We start from the raw sequence: 21,201 nt of genomic DNA on the forward strand, positions 1-21,201 counted from the left end.
GGCTTGATTGTGGTGTTTAGGGCGTCCCTGCATAATCATTAAAGTAATATAATCATGGCTGTGATGGGAGAGATTCATGCGTGGAGAAAAGGCACGTCCTGCGTAATTACGTCATGTGACGTACACGGAACTGTAGCCACGTCGTCAATGGGAGGAACCGGAAAAACAGGAAGCGTTGACTACACCAGACTTTAGTGCTGATTGTACAGAAAACAAAACAGTAAGTGAATTTAAAACAACATTACGTGATTATATGCATGAATTAGGTTTGTTTGTCACGTTTAATGCGGAATGAACTTGTTTTTGCTGCGTGTTGATGTATGTTCAGCTAGTAAATGTAAGTCTAAGGAAGTTGCTCTGTCATTTCAATAGATGTGATTCATTTTATTGAGTTTATCTGTTTAGTAGGCGACAGACTGCCGCTGCAATAAGTGCAAACTTTGCCCTCTTCTTGTCCTTTGACATTCAATATAAAAGCTTTGTCTAGCTGTTGCCTTCAACGGGCGTTTAACCTGAAATAAGACATGTTTACTATGTGTTAATATATATATATAATAGAAAAAGCCCCAAAGCTTTCTCAGTATATGGAATAGTTCAAATCTCTCATCCTCAACCAGCTACAACCTCAAAATGTGTATTTATGCTGTAGTAATATTAGTATTAAGTAATAATAAGCCTCTTATCTAATGATATTACTATGACTGGAATCATTCTGTTGGAAAACAAGATTATTTCTTTAAATGTTAATGTTGATATGTCACATACATGTTGGTGATATTGCCTTTGTTCTTTAAATTGAGTTAACATTTGATTGATTTTGTTTGACTTTTCATTGTTGTAATGGACCTAAATACTTCGTCTATCACTTCAATGTCTACTTTTTATGTTTTTCAAATGTTTTTCAGTGATGTCCGAGTTTCAGGAAGTATCAAAGCAGTCCGGTGTTCACCCAAAGCCTGCAGGGTTGGTTTTGCAGTATGGCACCGCAGGTTTCAGGACCAACGCAAAACTGCTGGACCACATCATGTTCAGGATGGGACTGCTGGCAACCCTGCGCTCCAAAACTACCAAAGCCACCATCGGAGTCATGGTCACTGCATCACACAACCCTGAGGTGAAAAAAACCTCCTAATGCCTCCTTGCATCTTGCTATAAATCTATGTTTTAGTTTATATTCTGTGTGGATATTTTAGATAACTGTTTTTTTCCCCTGTCATACTATTTATTTTATCTCATAACATTGTTTTCTTTTTATGTTCTTAATAACAAATGACAGTTTCCACCGCTCCCTTTCCTTGGCCTTTCATGGGATTCTACCAGTTTAAACAATGTCTTTATTAACATCATATTAATAACCCTCCGCTCCAACTTCTCTCTTGATATCTATGTAGGAGGACAACGGGGTGAAGCTTGTTGACCCCATGGGGGAGATGGTTTCTGCGACATGGGAGGTCTATGCCACCCAGCTGGCCAACGCTGAGCAGGAGGATTTGCTGGCGGCGCTGAAGGATATCATAGAGAAAGAGGCCGTAAACATGAGCCAGGAGGCTAAGGTGTTTGTGGGCAAAGACACCAGGTATTTAAAGTGATGTCATCTCTAATTTGGATTCCTTAGATGGAAAGATGCACATTGAAGCACAGAAAGATACACATAGATGCACTTGTAGCAGACCTTTTATGCTTTTTACTATTCACTCATTCTTTCTGTGGTCGCAAATGCTCTTACTGTACATAACATTTTATTATTTTATGTGTTTTTCAAACAATAGAGGCAGCAGTGCCCGCCTTTCACAGGCAGTATTGGATGGAGTATCTGCACTCGGGGGTCACAGCAAAGGTGGGGTTAAAAAAACATCTATACTCCTTATATTTAACTAATTTGTTCTACCTTGTTAGTTTTATTATTCCTCTACCGTTTGTCTTATCTTGCACTTTATCTGACTCTTTCTTTCGATCCCATCAGACTATGGTTTGGTGACGACCCCACAGCTCCACTACATGGTTCGCTGTCAGAACACGCAGGGGAAATACGGAGAAGCCACATTGGAAGGATACTATAAGAAACTCTGCCAAGCTTTCATTAAGCTCTCAAAGAATGTAAGAATCCAGGGTGTGTCCTGTGTTGCTGTGACTTCACTTTTTATTTGGGGGCGTTTCTTTTAATTACGCCTATCCATCAAGGAATAACTCCTTTCTCCTTCCCCCCTTTTTCTCACCTCTCTTGCAGGCGTCCAACTGCACAGACGACCAGAAGCACCTCTCTGTGGATGGCGCTAATGGCATTGGGGCCCTAAAGGTGCGCGAGATGGAGAGTCACCTGAAAAAGGAGCTGCATATATCGCTGTTCAACGATGGCAGTGAAGGAAAGCTCAACCACCAGTGTGGGGCGGACTTTGTCAAAGTGCAGCAAAAACCTCCAACAGGTAGAGCCGTGCTTTTTAAACTTTCAGATGAGGCAATTTATGAGGTGACCCAAATTAAAATGATTTGTATTAAAAGAAAAATACTTTTTTAATATACATACAGCGACAACAAAACAGTTAATGAAATGCTTCTCTGTCTTATCTCGTGTGAAATCACAGATTCATTATCCGACCACAAGATGGAGACAGTTAATCAGCAAACTGCCTTAGCAATGTCTACGTTTTGGTCTTACACTTACTAATTTGACATCCGTTATCATTTATGTGTCCCTTTTTTAAAAGTATCCATGTGTCAAATAAATGTCTAGCCCCAAGATAAACGTAGGTGCTGTTTTTAATGGCCTTCTTCCCTCTTGCGCCTTTCTTTCTATTTCTCTGTAAAGGCATGGAGATCAACCCGGGGGAGCGCTGCTGTTCCTTTGACGGTGACGCTGACCGAATCGTTTACTACTACTCTGACTCTGAAGGGACATTTCACCTGCTGGATGGAGACAAAGTCGCTACACTCATCAGCACTTTCCTTAAAGAGCTGCTCACATCGGTAAACTCTAAAGTACAAACATGGCAACAACAAGCACGCACATAAACCTGTAGTCAACTGTCTTTATTCTGTTGCTATAGGCCGGTTTAGACTTGAAGATAGCAGTGGTGCAAACTGCTTATGCCAACGGGAGCTCAACAAACTATTTGGAAAACACTATGAAGGTGAGAAAACTCAATTTCTTTCTTTTCATGTTTTCGATACGTAGAAGCTCACACGTTTTCATTACATGATGTAGGTGATAGTGAGGTGTACTAAAACTGGAGTGAAGCACCTTCATCATGCAGCCCAGGAGTTTGATATTGGGGTGTACTTCGAGGCCAACGGTCATGGAACTGTGAGTAGATCCGACACACTTGAACAGACCACATGAAGCACTGAAAAGCTGCTATTTTCTGTATTTGTTATAGTATATCAGGTGTTATTTAAAAATGTGTAAAGCAATGTGTTGAGGTGTGTCATGCTGTGTTTGTGTTGCGTTCAGGTGTTGTTCAGTAAGGCAGCTGAAGAAAAGATCCAGCAGCTGGCTGAGAACTCCAGCCTCATCGACGAGAAGAAGAGAGCGGCTCTCCTGCTGCAGAACACGATCAACGTCATCAACCAGGTGGACACTTACACATGTAACTGTAAACAACACATCTTTTTCACACTCACTCTCAGGTCTAATGTGTCATTTTGTGTTTTTCTATCTTTTAAAGACCGTAGGCGATGCCATTTCTGACATGCTGCTGATCGAAGCCATATTAGCCATTAAGGGTATGACTATCCATCAGTGGGACGCCATCTACACTGACTTGCCAAACAGGCAGCTCAAAGTCAAGGTACTCATTACTTAATGTGTCATAATGTTGAAAGTCATATCTGCTGGTCATTTGTTTATCTTTATGCAAGGTCTGCTACAAAACAGGTCTTCGACTATCTTGTAGTTGAATGGCTATAATAAATTTAAAAAATGAAATAAGTCACTATTATTACTCGATTAAGTTTTCTCATCAACACACCCATTTTGAAGAGCTGCTTCTGATAGATGATTTATTTTATTTAGTTTTTGGGGTTTATTTTTTTCAAAAATCCTAATTATTTTTGAGCCCTTCATTTTCACCATGAAACCTTTTTTGTAGGCAACAAAGGACTTACATTTGATAAACCTGTGACTGCAGTTACCCTAGTTCTGGAAATGTTTCAGTGTCTCGCTTTCAGTAACACTTTCAAAGCCTTCAGGAAAGCAGATTTTTTTCGGGTGTGTCCTATTTTAATATCTCGTTATTTAAAAAATATATATTTACTCCCTTACACGAATATACTGTATGTAAGCAGTTATAGTAAGGTGAATCTGTTTTCTGTAGGTGTCCGACCGTAGGTTGATAGACACAACGGACGCAGAGAGGCAGGCGGTGAGTCCAGCCGGACTGCAGGAGGCCATCGACACTTTAGTGAAGAAATACCGAAAGGCCCGCTCCTTTGTGAGACCCTCCGGCACCGAGGACGTGGTGAGAGTTTACGCGGAGGCAGAAACACAGGTGAGAAATCTTTAGTGTTCCCCTTTTGGACTTTTTCCTGCCCCCTTTTTTGGCTTCTATTCTCTAATACATATCATATGTGTTTTTAGGACAGCGCTGATGACCTGGCACATGAAGTCAGCCTTGCTGTTTATCGTCTCGCTGGGGGAGTGGGGGGTGAACCCAAACCATTGCACTAGAAACACAAACACACAACATCGACAAATCAATCGGTGCTTTTCGAGTGCAATCACCATTTACAACATCATTCCCTAAAGTGGTTCTCAAAAGAACTTCTTTAAGGTGAGGAATTAAATTATTTTGTACTTTTAATTGCACTTGGTACTTTATTCAATTTCTTTGTATTTGTCTGTTGTTTTTAAGATCACACAGGGGGAAACAATTACGTTTTTTTTTCTCACTGTAAGTAACGCTATTAAAAAGTCTACTGTCTGCCGGGAAATGACGGGTTTCTATGTCGCATAAATAAGCTATTTCACTGTTATATGTCATAATTAAAACATAAATTGTCTTCACACACTAACTCAGAATATTAACTTTCAATTATCATGTAACTTCCTACTAAATTTAACCTTTTAACGGATACTCTGTATTCATTTTCTTTTCTGTTGAAATCATAAGTTTACATGAGGGGAGTAAAAGCAATTGTGGTTCTTCCGTTGGAAATCTTTTGCTACTTTGGTTTAAATAAATAATGGAAAAGAAAAAAACTGAAGTGTAAGTGTCTCATTGGATTCAAATGAAAACCACAGATTTGATTGCTTGCTGTTTATTTTGTTACTTTGAAAGACACGTTTACGACACGCAGCAGGATTCAAAAGAGCATTAAAAGGCAGTGATGAGCCGGCAGAGCAGAATGACAGAACACAGTGTAGCCTTCCCATGTAAAGGCTCCATGTAGGACAAACACAATCTTCAAATAGACCTGTGCAGCTTTACTAAAATATTAGTTTTCTCTTTAGTTCAATCATGAATTCTAGGATTTCTAAAGCATTGAAAAGGCCTGAATAACAACATGGCGAACAGGATATAGTTAGTGTTAGGGATTAATTTTGTTTTACTCCTAGGAATCTAACCTTTTATGTGTGGGGACGTTTACGACCAAACCCTGACTCGTTATCTTCTTTAAGGAATGTGCTGCTGCACTTAGTCTCAGTTTTATGACCGGTCAACTGTCGGTCAGCCTAAGAGTATCTCCGGAATGTTGGAGATATCGCCAGTGTTCCCAGGGCCCAGGAGTTCAAAACTTTTAATCCTTATCTGATCAAATCAGATTTGGATTTTGGGGATTTCAAAACCAAAAAACAGGATTAGGATGACTTTGATATCCGATCAGATCAGGAAATCCAATCCAAGCTTTAATCTGGATCAAATCTTCAAAACGGGTAGTTCAAACCGACAACACAGGATTGGGATCAGTTTGATCCCAAAAAACTGGATTATCCTGATCCCACCAAAGGGGTGGATTTCCAGTGGATTACCAGAGCAAAATGTACTGTACAATTTATTTTAAAATATGTTTCAATTTAAATAAGATGGCAAAGTTTGTTAACTCAAATAATACACCATTTTTTGCCTTCATGGGAAATACATTTTATTTTTTCCATTTTTGCTCACGTTTGTGGTGGCCTATTTTGTTTTCAACCAAATTTTGATGACATAAATGTTTATGCTCATAAAAGTATCACAGCAAAGATTGTCAATCACAAATGTAATTTTGATTAAAGTAAAAATATCTTCAACAAAAAAAAAGTCCATCATCTGTCATCAACTTTCAAATAAAAAAATATAATTAAACATTATAGATGTCTCTGCAATGTGGTCTCTTGTCTTCCTTGTATTATTTTTCATGTCCACTAGATGGCGATCGGTAGGATTAAAGCACTGATATTCAGGATCTAGTCATCTTGAAAAATCGTAATCTGGATCAGAGTGATCCGATCCTGAATTGCTTTGAACTCCAGGGACAAAATCTGGCCGACTTGTCTGATCCTGGATCACAAAAAATGGGATTTCAAAATCGGATTGGATCTGATTGAGATTAAAAGTTTTGAACTCCTGGGCCCAGGTGTTTACTTACCATCTCCCAATATGTGGATTAACTCTCTGTAAACTAGTTAAAAGGTCTATCGAGAGAGGGGCTGGGCAGAATTGATGTGGCAACCCACCCGGGCAGTCAGAACCTCTGGCTGCTCTGTGACTTGTGATGTGAATTTCTCCGGCCGATACTTGTAATAAACATCAGTGTTTGACATCAAAGCTCCAACCCTCCTCCTGAGTCCTGACTCTCCATTGCTGCAGAAGTTTCCCTTACAGTTAGCAGAGGTTTTTAGTAAGATTGGTATTAATTAACGTTTTCTTTATTCTTCTGTCTCGTCCGCTGCTCCAGAAATGATGAAGGTACGCTCCCGGGTGTCGCTCTCATAAGTGTCCCCCTCTGTCTTAACTGATCTGGGAAAAAAGGGGAAATTTTTTCCGTATCAGTATTAGATTCTGATTTATAGCTTATTTTGTATGTTAGACAATAGACAATGGGCCTCATGCAGAAAGTGAGATAAGACATTTTATTGACATTTATACCCATTCATTTCTTGGAATCACAAATCCTTTCTTATTTTTACTTAGGAAATACAACATTGTACAAGTGGATGCGAGCACTCTTATCAGGAAAGAAAAACCTAATGCTTTCACAGTCCACCAAAAGGAAATCATAGGAGTTTTACATTTTGAGGAACATAATAAAAGTAATATCATTATCAAATATTACATGTTAGGGGGTAATTATAATGATTGGATAATGAATTTCGATTGGTGCTATGATCCCAATAAAGATATTAAAACCCTTGAAAGAGCATATTGCATGCGTTCAGCTTCTGAACGGCTTACACTCTGCTCCTAGATGCTTATTGATTTGATTTGAGTTCTGAAAAATCACGTGTTAAAGTTGATTTAACAGTACGGTACCTCTATAACACTACGTCCGAAGTTCTTTTTCTTACAGCCTGTTCTTGTGCCATCCCTCTATTTGTTGGGTATGTGCAAGAGTATTATAAGTATCAAGCAGTATCAGGTGAGATTCAAGTATATTGCTACATAAGGCCCATTCTATACCAGAGTCACCCTATACCTGATGAGGAGAATCTTCCTCTCAGTGGTCTCAGTCGCCTGACCCCCCTCAGTCCCGTTTGTCAGGGCGTCAGATGAGGCCGTCTCCCCCCGGCCGGCACCAGGAGCTTTCTCCCCCCGAGTACTGCTCATGCCATCTGGGTTTCCATCTAGCTTTGAAGTGGCAGCAGAGCTATCAGAGACTGAAGCTGAAGTAGCATTCATGCTAACACCACAGGTGAGATAATGGCCTCCAGTTAGAGACAGTTGTGGGACCATGGTGCTCAGACGGCTGTCTTCACCCTCGATCAGAGTCCTGAAACAAAATAACAGTGAGTGAAGTCTGAATAAACGCTGCGTACAAAACGATATGCTTTCTCCTGACCAAACAGGTTTACATGATGTGGAAATAGCATGAGTTTGTGTTTTGTTCACCTGTAGGTGGTAATCTCAACCTCCAGAGCCATCTTCATGTTCAGCAGGTCCTGGTATTCCCGCAGCAGCATAGCAATCTTGTCTTTAGTTACTCTCAAATCCAGTTTAATCGCCTCTATGCGCTCCTGTTGAAAAACGATTTTTTTCATTTTAATGGTGTTTTGGGTCAGAAAGGGTATTTTATGTCCATTTAAAATATCTCATGTATTATAGAATAACATAATGTCAGACACCTCCAAGTCCTCCACGTCCTTCTTGTATTTTAATGCTGAATCACGAATCTGAGCCTCCAAATATTCATTCTTTGTCGCCAATGCCTCCAATTCACGTTCCTTGTTGAGAACCTACACACACACACACACACACACACACACACACACACACACACACACACACACACACACACACACACACACACACACACACACACACACACACACACACACACACACACACACACACACACACACACACACACACACACACACACACACACACACACACACACACACACACAGCGGTTTAATGCTAGGAATGAGTAGGAAAATAACAGGAACAGGAAATCATACTAACATCCTTCTTGTAGCCTGCGATTTCCTCTCTTAGACTTCGAGTCTTATGGGCGTGTTTGGATGAGGCGCTGTTCAGGTCCTCAAACTTTGACCTGTACCAAGAGTCCATTTCCTGGAGAAGAACCAATATTAAAAGTTTCAAAAGATTATTAATGCCGTGTAAGGCCTTGCAATAGTATTTCTCGAATGTTCTATGTAACCTGACACAGTGTATTAATGTTGTTGATCTATTGTGGCAGACTACCTCTAGGTTTTTGGCGGCAATACTTTCATACTGAGATTGAATCTGTCTGAGAGCAGAGGAGAGGTTGGGGAGGCCGAAGGACACTTCCACCTTGGAGGTTTCTCCACAGATCAGCTGCATCAGCTCATCAATTTCCTTTGGGTGGATCAAAAACAACATAAATTAGAAAAATAGCAATACATAACTCCACTTATAAAGCTAACTTAAATTGGATGGCCGAAACTGCCATGTCGTATTGACAATATATAAAAGTAAGATCTCTATTGAGCCAATAGGATGCTGCAAAGTTTGTTTATAACTACACTTGTACTTATCATCGTGACTGTTTCTAATCATGTTAACGCTCTATTTACTGGCCCACCATAAGCAGCCATTGCAAAACGGCAGAGTATTGGGAATATTGCTGGCCGGATTTGAACAAAAAACTCAAATATAAATCATGGCATGCTGTTTTACGCAACCTACACGGTCTTCCTGCGTCCTTTCAAAGTATGTCGTAGTTTTTAAGGCACTAAATGGCTTATTTGTTCATATAAAACTAACATAGGGTTAAAAACGATACCATTTATTTATGTTTTCAAGGAAGGTCCACTACACCACATGCTAGTCACAGGTGTCTCCCTCACACCATGCTGATAATTGCCAAGACTGCATTTACTAACTCGATCCATGTCATCCCAAAGTACAACATGTCATTGCAGTAATTACCAGCCAATTAAAACATGAATTGCAAAATGACAGGCATGCCAGCCACTGACTCATATACATGGTAGGCAGTGTGGCCGGTGAGGCAATACATTACCTCCTTATGAACTCTCTCCAGGAAGGCCCGCTGGACCTCAAGGTTTTCCAGATGTTTCTCCAACACAATCCGTGCTGTCGTTGCTTTATCCACATCCTAGGACATTTAACAGCATTTAGTTTGAATTGTTTTTCATGAAATATACAGTATCTATCTTGTGAATATATTTATTCTAAGATTTTATCTGCTTCTTACCGGACGGAGATTCTCAATATCCTGCTCCGTCTTTTTACGGGCATCAACAGCCTCGTAGTATTTGGCCTTCAATATTTCGAACTGGCCCAACATCGCCTCCTTGGATTCCAAAGACATATCCTGTACAGATATACAATGATAAAACAGTTTTTAAATCAAATAAATGCAGTAGAATAAAGGAGCACAAGTGTTGGTTGATTCTGACCATGACTGGCTTCTATAGTAGTCACAACAAAGTGTGATATACATATGTTGCAGCCATGAGAGATGACCTCCCTCACCCTCTGGACTCTCATTCTCTCTGCATCCCTGAGGAGTTCCTTCAGCTGAGTCTGGTACAGCTTCCTTAGGCCTGATGGTCTTTCATGGCGGTTCTTCAGGGACTCAATCTCTGCCTCCTGCAGCTGACTCCAGGTTTCGCACCTAGAAAAAATAAATACAGGAGAAACACATTTACCTACTGATAACATGTTGAAAGCACAACAACAACATAATTACATGATGTGTTTCTATGCCAATTACTATTTTTCCTAAGGTTTTGCATAGGAATAATTGAAGAAAAGGTTGTCAGATTGTCAAGAAATTCAAATAACAAGGATTTGTGTGACATTACAGAGCAGTACATCATCAAGTGTGAACATGCTCTTGCCTTTTCAATATACGCTGCTAGGCGGTCGTTGAGGACAACCATCTCCTGCGTCTCGGTGGCGCGAGTCGCCATGAAGGCCTGGTTCTGTACCGCAGCAGCATCCAGGTCCAGTTGTTTCCCGAGCCCCATGGGTATCCCGAGGCACAGAGTTCCCATACTCACACTGCTGTGGAGGCAGAGGGTTTCCAGAGTCATTAAAGTTTTCATTTGATGGATGTTTTTATTTAACTGTATCATTTAAACCTGTTCGATGCTTATTATGCACTCACGCTGCAACATTGTATCTCTCAATAAAGCTGCATTGGTGGTACTAGACACTTTTTAAGTTAATGGCAATCAACATTATGACCAGTGCTGGCGAGTAACTAAGAAAGGCACATTTAATGTAACATGTTAAGTATTTGTATTATACTTGAGTATTTCTACATTTCAAACACAAGTATTTAACTTTCATCCCAACATGGATTTGCTTTTAATTATATTGCAAATAAAAGTTATCAATACAGTATATCAGTTAATTAATTGTATTTTGTATTCTGTATAAGACATTATTGATCCCTTGGTGAAAGTTACAAGCTGAAAAGCAGTATATATAAGAAATGAGCCCCACATATGTTAAAATACAGTATGAATATTTCTGATATTGAACATTCTGTCATTTTCCTGAATGTACATTTAGTATGCTTATGCTAATACATAGGATATATATAAACATCTGAGTAATAATGTCACCCCTGCAGGGCACTCACCTGCTCATGGCAGACTTGTTGGAGATGGCCCTGCGCCCCATTGACCCGGCAATCCGGGTGTAGCTGGCCGACCTGTGGCGGGACTCCCTGCGGGTGGGAGAGGGACTGGACACCCGCAACTTGTAGGCAGGTGGTGCGGCAAAGGCCCCCTAGAACTGCCGGCGGTATGAAGACATCCTGTCTGGACTGCGGCTCATGTTGACGCTCCTTAACTGTTACAGCTTCAAATGTGGACTGGAAACGGATAACTCATATACCTTTCAGCCCGTGGTGGGGTCTTTTATACCCTCAGCCCTTCCCTAAACACTACAGAGGAATGTTGAACCTCCCCAACCCATGGGTGAATGTCTCTACAACCATCAATCAAGGTTACGTCAATTAACTTACTGTTTGAGGGAATCTTAATTGCCTAATGATGACGTTATGTTGATGACTCAGCTGCATAGGCATGTGTGCCCCCGTATTAACTGAACACATTACAGCATATTTATTAACAATGTTGCGTTGAGTGTTTTGCTCATTTAGTTTTCTAGCACATTATTTGTCAAACCATCCACCCATCAATTCATCTTACTCGATACATATTTTCATTCATTTTCACATTTGAATAATTCTAATATATCCATGTTCCATATATATTTTTGCCACATAACTTTTGTAGAGAAAAATAAATTGACTTTTTAATTGCGGAACAAAAACTCCGGAACCTTTCCATTGAATTCTCCGCGCTGCTCAGGGACGCTTTTGGTGTGACTCCTCTGTCTGCTGAGCACAACTACTTTGCCTGTGCTATCCGTTTCTTTGTTGTTAAGTTTTATCAATATAAAGTGTCCTTCTCTACCTCAACTGCTGCAACATGGCGGGAAACTTCTGGCAAAGTTCTCATTAGTAAGCTTTTATAAAAAATGTGTAATTTAACATCTTTATATTTAAATAACCGCCTGTGTTGTGAGGCCTAGCTTAGCCTAGCTGTGTTTCTGCGGCTGCTTGGTTTCTCCTGAACGGTTGCTCCGATATAAAATAGTGATTTAAATAAAGACAAAGAGCGAACAAATAAAAAACAAAAGCTTTTGTAAAAGACTATTCATAATAGCTTATTTTGATGTTGTTTCAGCTTTACGTCCGCATTACAGAAGGCTAAAACACAAAGGTTTATGTTGTGCTACCCGCTAGCTTACTTGTCGACAGTAAGAACAACCAGCGCAACTATGAGCATTTTGTAATATTTCTTTCTTTCTTCTAAGTCTTCAGTGGGTTCTGGACAAACAGGACCTGATGAAAGAGCGGCAGAAGGACCTGAAGTTCCTCTCAGAAGAGGAGTACTGGAAGCTGCAGATTTTCTTTGCCAATGGTAGTGGTTACATTTGTACAAAGACATCTATGTTTTAATGTATTTAATTGCATGAAATAACAAAGCATGATATGTATATTACCCATACAGTCCAACATTATCTATTAGATTGCATTTTTTGTCTATTGATGTGGACTTTTACACAATGTTTCCAACCAAACACTTTATAATGAAGGCAGGCTGTTTTTCTTTCAGTTGTTTATATATCTAATGTTGTCTCTTTCAGTGATCCAGGCTCTGGGGGAACATCTGAAGCTGCGGCAACAGGTCATTGCCACGGCAACTGTTTACTTCAAACGCTTCTATGCCAGGTAAGGATTATAGCATATTACAGATGAAAAGTTAGGATCTTATTTAATATTAGACTTTAATTATTGCATTGTGGATGTACAACTTAAATGGTGTCCTGCCATTAAGTCTGCACTACATTTGGAGCACTTATCGGACATATTTATCCGAATAAGTGCTTGACAATCATATCCACATTGCTAATGCTATTGTTTTTTTCTGAAACAATATCACTCGCCTTTAGTTTAGACTTTATATAAATATATTATCTCCCACAGATATATACCATTGTTTATTCAAGCTAAGGGAGGGGGGTGATATTGTTAAGATATATTTAATACTGTTATAGTCTGAGTGTGTGCACACAGTTCATCTTTCACTTAATGTATAATGCATGTTGTACCTTGTATAGATCATCAGCGTAACCTAATCTCCTCTGCATTTTATGACTAAAACCTACTTGTACAACGTTAACACACCTTAATCTCTTCCTACTTGCAGGTATTCCCTTAAAAGTATTGATCCCGTGCTCATGGCTCCTACTTGTGTTTTTCTGGCTTCTAAAGTCGAGGTATGGAAGTTGATGTGATGCCAGTGAGATGATAATGATATACCAGTAAAGTAGAAGCTCCTGTTATTTACGTGCTCTACCCATCTGATCTCAATTCAAACCTTTCTGTCCTTTCAGGAATTTGGAGTTGTGTCCAATACTAGGCTGATATCTGCAGCAACATCTGTGTGTAAGTCGCCCTGTTGAGCAACATATTTTAAACTTGCAAATATTACAAATATCGAAGAATTATAGATAGTCTGCAGTGGAGACGGTATAATCATGTTTTGTTTTTTTTGTAACAGTGAAAACAAGATTTTCCTATGCCTTTCCAAAGGAGTTCCAGTACAGAATGAATCATGTAAGTTCAATCTCTCTAACAGTCGACTTTTAAAGCATTTAGATGCTGTTAATCAGAGCTTTTTGCACAAAATGTGATACAAAAACTAGCATTAGGAATACATTTCATTGCATGTAGCAACGTAATGAAGACGGCTAAAGTCATGTCAGCAGTCTAATAACACAGTGACAAAGACGTGAGTAATTGGAGTGTCCAAGTGTGGGTTTGGGTTTGGGTCAGCGAGCGAGCGAAGTTGAGCTAAGTGTTTCATACTTAAGCGTAGTGTGCCCATGCTAAAACAAAGCAAAATTAAGAACAATTTAATTCAACAAAATTAAACAATACCTCACCCCCAAAATTATGTTTTTTTTTCCATTGACCTACCCTGTGTACCTTACATCTGTGAAGTAAACATTATTTTTCTTACATGCCTTCAAAAGAGCAAAAGAGCAGAGGCATTTGTTCGATGAATCCAAGTCTATGCGCGTGCTTTTAACAAAAGCAAACCTATATTAATACACACTGCATTACTAGTCTCAATTAGTACGGTGATTATTCATGTGTTTGGGAAGTAGTTGGCATATAAGTGGGTAAAAGAGTCTTGGGTTGTACTGCAAACATGTGTAATCAGATGTTTGATATAGTCTTGCTGTTGTTGAATGTGGCCCCCATTTACTTCAATTCATCAAGACTATTCTATGTTTTTTTTAATGTTTTATTCAAACATTTTAGGTCACACAGTGAGATAGGGCTGCTCGATTATGGCAAAAATCATAATCTTGATTATTTGGGTCAATAATTGTAATTGCGATTATTAAATGCGATTATTCATTGACTTTGAAAACATCCATTTATTGGAGAAAAAAAATGTGAACAGTATGTTTTTAAAAGTTGATTACCCTGAACTTTAAGTATAATTTAACTGAAAAAAAAAAAGTAATAATTATAAAAAATAAAAATAAAGTAATAATTATTAAAAAATAATCGTTTTATTTCGATTACGTTGTTTTCGTAATCGTTGCAAGCCATAATCGTAATCGCGATTTAAAATACGATTAATTGAGCAGCCCTACAGTGAGTTATTAATATACAAATTGTAATTATGGTGGAGTATTCCTATGAACCACTCAAATGTACTATTGTATCAGCTGTGATATGAATCAACCACCTGATTGTGTTCCTGCTTCCTCTGCACAGTTATGTATGTGCTGCTGTGCTACATAGCAGCATTCCAGGAGCTCCTTACACTCTGTCCCAGTATTGCCCTGTCAATGTCTATCAGTACGCGACATTCCACAACTATTGTTTGCAAACCTCTGATAAAAATATAATGGCTTTGCTACACGGCTTCGACCACGGCTACCCGCGAGCGCGCATTTCTTGTGCGCAGCATTTCTCACTGTGGAGTCAAGTGGTGTCTCCCGTCAGGATTTTATTGTCCAGCACCTTCACTCAGTTGTGAGACCGTCACCCCAGCTGTTCTGACACACACTGCCTGTCTAAAAGCTGTGTAAACTATTATTTATAGGGAGTGGCTCACACAGCAGCGAACGAGTTGGCGGGGTGCTGCAACTTCTACACATCATTTATCATATTCAACCTGCAGACAAAGTAATAGCGGTCGTGGCACGGTGACAAACGCGTAATCAAACAATAACCGTCTGTTTGAAAGGTTAAGTAATATCTCTGAAAGTCATGCTCCGTGACAACATTTAGAGTAATGCAAAGTCTGTTTTTAAAGGGTCCCTATTATGCTCACTTTAAAAGTTCATATTTGTATTTTGTGCATCATACCTGTGCTGCAACACCTCTTTTCACCCTCTGTCTGAAACCAGAGCCCAGGCTGCTCTGATTGGTTAGCTGGCCGGCTCTGTTGTGATTGGTAAACCGCTTAAAGATGTACCGCCGCTTATCACGTACAATGTGTTGGAGTGCTAACCAATAGAAGCGCGTAAAGAGTGTTAATAGAGAGGCAGCTCAGCATGATCAAAACATACATTTTAAATGAATATGAATAGCTGTTAAAGTAAACTACAAAATACATTCATTGCTTTTAGTTTAACACATTTTCAACATTTTTGCAATTGCATTTAAAGTAACAATTGAAATGTGACAAAAACACTTTAAGTCTGGAACTGCTTGTTTTCTTGTACCGTGAAAAGTTATTGAATTAAAGTTTGGGATTGTTGTTACAAGTTCTGAACGTTATTCATCTATTCCCAAGTAAATACAAAAAGAAAAAAGGTTGTACAATTTTTACGCATTCTATATATTTTTTAGTTGAACAGTCATCTTTAAAGAGCCAATTCACGCAGGCTGACACACAAAACAATAGAATCGGAGGGATGAAAGCCTCTTTGAAACAATGCAATGCACTCAATGACGGAAACATAATAAACCACCCAAAGAGGCATTCTCATTGATTTTGAAGTATTGTTTTCATCCTGGCAATGCTTTGATGAAGTCAAAGTGTTGTTGACTATGAGAAATTGACATCTGTGTTTCTTTCAAGCATTGAAGTCAGTTTAGCTGATATGTTCAATGAAGTTTTAAATTGTGTCTTTACAGATACTAGAATGTGAGTTCTACCTTCTGGAGTTGATGGTGAGTGGAAATATCTTTGTACCACTGCTGCTGTGCTGTAGGTTGTATTTAGCTTGAATATTGGGTTCTTATTGAAGATCTGATGTTTTTTCAGGACTGCTGCCTGATCGTGTACCACCCTTACAGACCCCTGCTGCAGTACGTGCAGGACATGGGACAGGAGGACATGCTGCTGCCCCTGGCCTGGTACGATGCCCTCTGTGTTCATGAATCCTTCTCTTTTAACACCCTTTAAAGGTCACCTATTATGCAAAATCCACTTTTTCATGTCTTTTATACATAAACATGTGTCCCCTCTGCGTTAAGAGATTCTGAAAGTTTCAGGAACAAAAACCCCCTCTCTTTTTGTCCTGATCCATTTATATAAAAACCTGTCTGAAAATGAGCTGATCAGATTTTGGCCACTTTATGATGTCATAACGTTTTTTTGTCTCGTGTAACCATTAGCCAATGACCAACCAAGGTAACCCCCCCCCACCTTATCACCTGAATCTCCTCCTAGAGCACCATTGTGGGTTTTTAAACCAAATATCTTGCAGATAGATTTATTTTTCATCTAAAGTAACAGACACAGAATCAGCACTTTTGAAACAGAGGGGATTATGGGATGCTACAATAGCCGCGTTCACACCGGAGTACTTCTCCCCTTTAGTTCCGTTAGTACCCCTTATGTTGCGTTCACACCAAAAAGAGTAATTAGTGCCGGGAACTTTTACCCCCATTTTTAGTGCCTGCTAAAGAGGTGGTACTATCCTGGGGGGGAAAAGTGCCCCAGTTCTGATTGGCTGGGCGAATTGCAAACCACGCCCCGTAAAACTCTGAAAAGTTTTGTGAAGCCGCCATTGTATTTGTGGCATTAGCATTAGCATTAGCCCCGCGCACCAACGGAGAGAGAATAACTTATGGCAACACAAAGAAAAACATGGGAGCGGTGGAGTGATGAGGAGGTGTCGGCGCTCTTGCGATTTATTCGGAAGGCTTCAGTAGAAGCTGCTGGGAGTCAGCAGTATCATACGGGGACCTTTAATCCCAGGTGTAGCTGTTGTGATAGGCTCACTCAGTGTCTGTTGCTCTCTCTCTGAACCAGGCGAATAGTGAACGACACGTACAGGACGGATCTGTGTCTGCTCTACCCTCCCTTCATGATCGCCTTGGGTGAGATTCAACTTCATGTTTTTCCTTATCGCAGCTTTTGAATGCAGTGACTGACTTAAAGTAAGGTGTATTAGATGTAACATGGCCGGCTCTCTTCCTCCCTCAGCCTGTCTGCATGTGGCCTGTGTGGTGCAGCAGAAAGACGCCAGGCAGTGGTTCGCAGAGCTCTCTGTGGACATGGACAAAGTAAGAATGCCTTCAGTCAAAAAACTCCCTTTTAAATATTGTAAGATCTGTACTAATATTTGTTCACGACACTTCTAGAAACGGTCACTGGGTAAGATGAATAAACACCCTGAATCAAGAAATGTCAGACCATCCCTTTAACAGAAAAAGATGCAACCTCTCACTTCTAAGTGACTCATCTGTTATTCCCAGTTAATCATCTCTATTGATTCATACAGAACAAGGTGACTGATTTGATCCAACGTATAAACAAACCTGTGGCATACAGGTTTGTTTATACGTTGGATCAAATCAGTTTGTCCGTGTTGCAGAATCTCATTTATTTTTTTGTAAAAGGTTAGCACATTTATCTTCACTGTCATTTTTACAACGTTGGCCACTGTTTTGCCTTTCTACTACTTCTGTGGCCACAGTCTGGCTTCCTGCTGACGGTTTACAAACACGTTTAAGTGCCGTGGCCTAATAATCACACACAAATAAACAGTTGCATAGGGGCTTAGGAATTTCAAATAGACAGACAATAGACTGATCAAATACTTCCTAAATGACCTTCTATCTATTTATATATAACCATTTGAACCTGACTGCCACTCTGAAATCGGGTCTGCAATTAATAATAACTTCTGTCTTTGTGTGTTTTCTGTCAAGATCCTGGAGATCATCCGTGTCATCCTGAAGCTTTATGACCAGTGGAAAAACTTTGACGACAGGAAAGAGATAGCTGCGGTGATAAACAAGATGCCCAAGCCCAAACCTCCCCCCAACAGGTAAGCCTGACTCGTATAGTCCTAGTACATTTTTTTAATTTGGCTTTATAAATTAAATTAAATATAGTAAATATTTTTTACCACGCTTAAACATAAAGCTGCATTTACCTGGTGTCAGAGTAACATTATACAACTACATTGCAAATGCCAAATTAGACAAATTATAATATTTATATTAGCGTTGTCTAGACGGCACATTACACAAGTGTGCTTTACAATAAAGTTATAATAGAAGAAGTTAAGATCCAAAATGGTGTTGCATTTGTGTGTTGTCATTGTCACATTTGCTCTTGTTGTACTTTATCTTAATGACTTGTATGTAATCATTTCCTCCCAACCTTTCTCCGTATGTCTTATACAGTGAGAGTGACCAGAGCTCAAATGGGAACCAAAGCAACTCCTACAGCCAGTCTTAGCGTCATCACGTCGGTTGGAATCCATAATGTTGACGGTAGTGAGGGGGTGGATCTTTTTTTCAAAATGTCGCGCGGCACAAACTTTGCGATGTTGTGGTGCTTCGAACAACAAACTCTGAGAGCCACGTGCTCGTGTTTCCCCTTCTCTGAGCATAATGGGTGAATGGATAGAGCGAGCAGACGAAGCTGAAATGCCCCCAGCAAGCGGACGATCTGGGACAGCAGTTTCGACTCGAGGAGACTTTGTACTCTGCTCCTGACTTGAATTAAAACTGAGGAACATTTGGAGGTAAGGGGGGGGGGGGGGGGGGAAACCTGTTTTAATGTCATTGAGATGATCCTGACATCCTTGAACAGACCCGAGGAGCGAGTCCTCTCATGGAGCTCTGTGGGATTTGAGAATACTTGATCAAAAGTGCTGTGTGTGTGTGTGTGGACTTTAGCTGTCTTCTTTGTAAGATGATTTAATCCTGTGTGGATCTGATTGGTTATCCCCCTGTGTATCTGTGATCTGATTGGATGCCGCTACCCTGTAAGGTCTCTGCTAGTTGATCATGAACTACAGCAGTAAAAAGCCCAGGACAGGTAGTGGTTATAATAAACTCTCTGAATCACGACAGCTCCACCTCCTTCGTCCCATTCCCCCTTCTCTTTTGTAAATGTCCTTTTATAATTCTATTCATTTATTTCATCTTAGGTTTTGGCTTCATTGAGGAGAATAAAATGGAAATCATGGGCTTGTTTAGCTTTTTGCTAGTGCTTGATATAAAAGTGGCCCCTTTTTTGTCACTGTCATGATATTGTTTTTCAACAAATCTAATTTTATTGTAATTATTTTTCTTTTACTCTTCTTTAGCTGTAAAATAATGTGTTGTGCATAAAGTTCTATTTTGTAAAACTTTTGTTTGTAATTCGTCAAAGAATTGCTCTTTCTTTTTTTAACTGCTGAGATTTGTTTTGATGCAATCGTTCTAGATTTGTCTTTCTTTTTAAAATCTGCCCACTAGTTCTTCAATAATTGTGGAAACTGATGTGTGAATATACCTGTAGGTGTCTATATTTTTGTGATTATAATACAGCGGGAGTTTGTGTGGCTGTCCTCGGAACAAGGTGCTTGAAAGCCTTACAAAATGAAAGCTGCTGGTAACTCAAGAAACCTTCATACAAGCACATTGTCGCTGTTAAATGCATTTGAGGGATGGATGTTTTTGCAATGTGTGGGTGTATCTTCAAATCTTTCCTCAATAGCTTACTGTACACTTCATTTTGTAACCATTGGAATAACAACGGAAAGGGTACCAAAACCTGTTAAACGCCATTTTCTCATACTGAGTGAAGGAGACAAAAAGCCACTGGGGAAAGTTGGATTCAGCTCCGCTTTGCCCTCTGGTATTTTCCTCCCCCTCAGCAGCTCCATCTGTTACATGACTGTTCACGAGGGAATGAGTGTGAAAATGTAAAGGGCTTCACCAAACCTAAATAATCTTATTAGTTCTGGTAAAAACAGTGCCCAAAATGGTATTACTTGAAAGTCTTTGTTTGAAGATCCTTTATGGTAATAAAAGTGTGGTGTGCAAAACAAAGCCGTTCAATGTTATTGTTCAAGCTGGACTTTGAGGAATCTTCCAGCATGTTACAAAACCCCTCTTCAGCTTCAGTCCCATTACCTAACTTCAATGTCACAGAGGCTGTGGTAGGACCCCTAGTGGTAAAAACAAAGAACACCCAACATGTTGCAGATCAGTTTGGACAAGACAAAGTCTATATTTTTAATAACAGAGCAATGGGAGTTAAACTGGGCATACTGCACAAAATACATTTTAAATTGTATCATGTTGGTTAAGAAAATATTAAATGAAAAACATAGAAGATGTTATTACTATTGTCGCCTCTAGGTGTTTGTACCATGGGGTACAGCCTGTCCTCGTGACGTCACGTTACGTGCTTGAAGAGAAAAACGTCAACTCTACCGGAAGCCAGGGCCTTTTTCCTTCAAAATAAAATCATATTTTAGTTTTTACTATAGGAGAGAGAAACTAAAACAAGATCGATCATCTGACAGATTTAGGAGCTAAATGCGAAACTGTAGAGATACATTGGTTGGTCTTATTTATGGAAGACAGTTTGACACACATCAATGAATGGATAGTGTATTAGGATAAGTGCCTTATGGGTGAATACATTTTAAACTAAATAGATGTGTAACACTTGTGCCACAGCCAATGGAACAAATGTGTATCCCCCCAGAGATATGAATCCTCAATATTTGGGGAAGCTTTGTTGGTGTTATTATGTAGTAATAATAATAC

The 21,201-nt window shown here is 39.6% G+C and overlaps 3 protein-coding genes across 3 annotated transcripts; 2 read left to right on the plus strand and 1 right to left on the minus strand.

Moving 5' to 3' along the window:
• The first annotated feature begins 84 nt into the window (after positions 1-84).
• On the plus strand, positions 85-5,141 carry pgm3 (phosphoglucomutase 3). Its single transcript, XM_079643729.1, has 13 exons — positions 85-220; positions 906-1,114; positions 1,392-1,576; positions 1,770-1,837; positions 1,964-2,097; positions 2,228-2,423; positions 2,807-2,964; positions 3,045-3,128; positions 3,203-3,301; positions 3,449-3,568; positions 3,663-3,785; positions 4,311-4,484; positions 4,574-5,141. Coding segments are annotated over exons 1-13 (1,641 nt in total). The 5' UTR covers positions 85-219; the 3' UTR covers positions 4,664-5,141.
• A 96-nt stretch (positions 5,142-5,237) lies between these two features.
• On the minus strand, positions 5,238-11,432 carry ngs (notochord granular surface; the record flags this gene model as incomplete). The annotated part of the gene is given in 12 exon segments (XM_079645276.1): positions 5,238-6,935; positions 7,612-7,905; positions 8,025-8,149; positions 8,258-8,368; positions 8,598-8,708; positions 8,841-8,975; positions 9,643-9,738; positions 9,838-9,957; positions 10,119-10,260; positions 10,461-10,652; positions 11,236-11,384; positions 11,388-11,432. Coding segments are annotated over 12 exon segments (1,611 nt in total). The 3' UTR covers positions 5,238-6,844.
• Positions 11,433-11,954: 522 nt separating this feature from the next.
• ccnc (cyclin C) lies at positions 11,955-20,475 on the plus strand. The gene is made up of 12 exons (XM_079644708.1): positions 11,955-12,123; positions 12,480-12,586; positions 12,813-12,897; positions 13,376-13,445; positions 13,563-13,614; positions 13,730-13,785; positions 16,333-16,368; positions 16,463-16,554; positions 17,456-17,523; positions 17,630-17,709; positions 18,358-18,476; positions 18,838-20,475. The coding sequence occupies exons 1-12, from the start codon at positions 12,092-12,094 to the stop codon at positions 18,890-18,892; spliced, it is 852 nt and encodes a 283-aa protein (XP_079500834.1). The 5' UTR covers positions 11,955-12,091; the 3' UTR covers positions 18,893-20,475.
• The last annotated feature ends 726 nt before the right edge of the window (positions 20,476-21,201 follow it).

This window comes from Notothenia rossii (genome assembly GCF_949606895.1).
Source record: "Notothenia rossii genome assembly, chromosome: 8".
In the NCBI taxonomy this organism is placed as follows: Eukaryota; Metazoa; Chordata; class Actinopteri; order Perciformes; family Nototheniidae; genus Notothenia; species Notothenia rossii.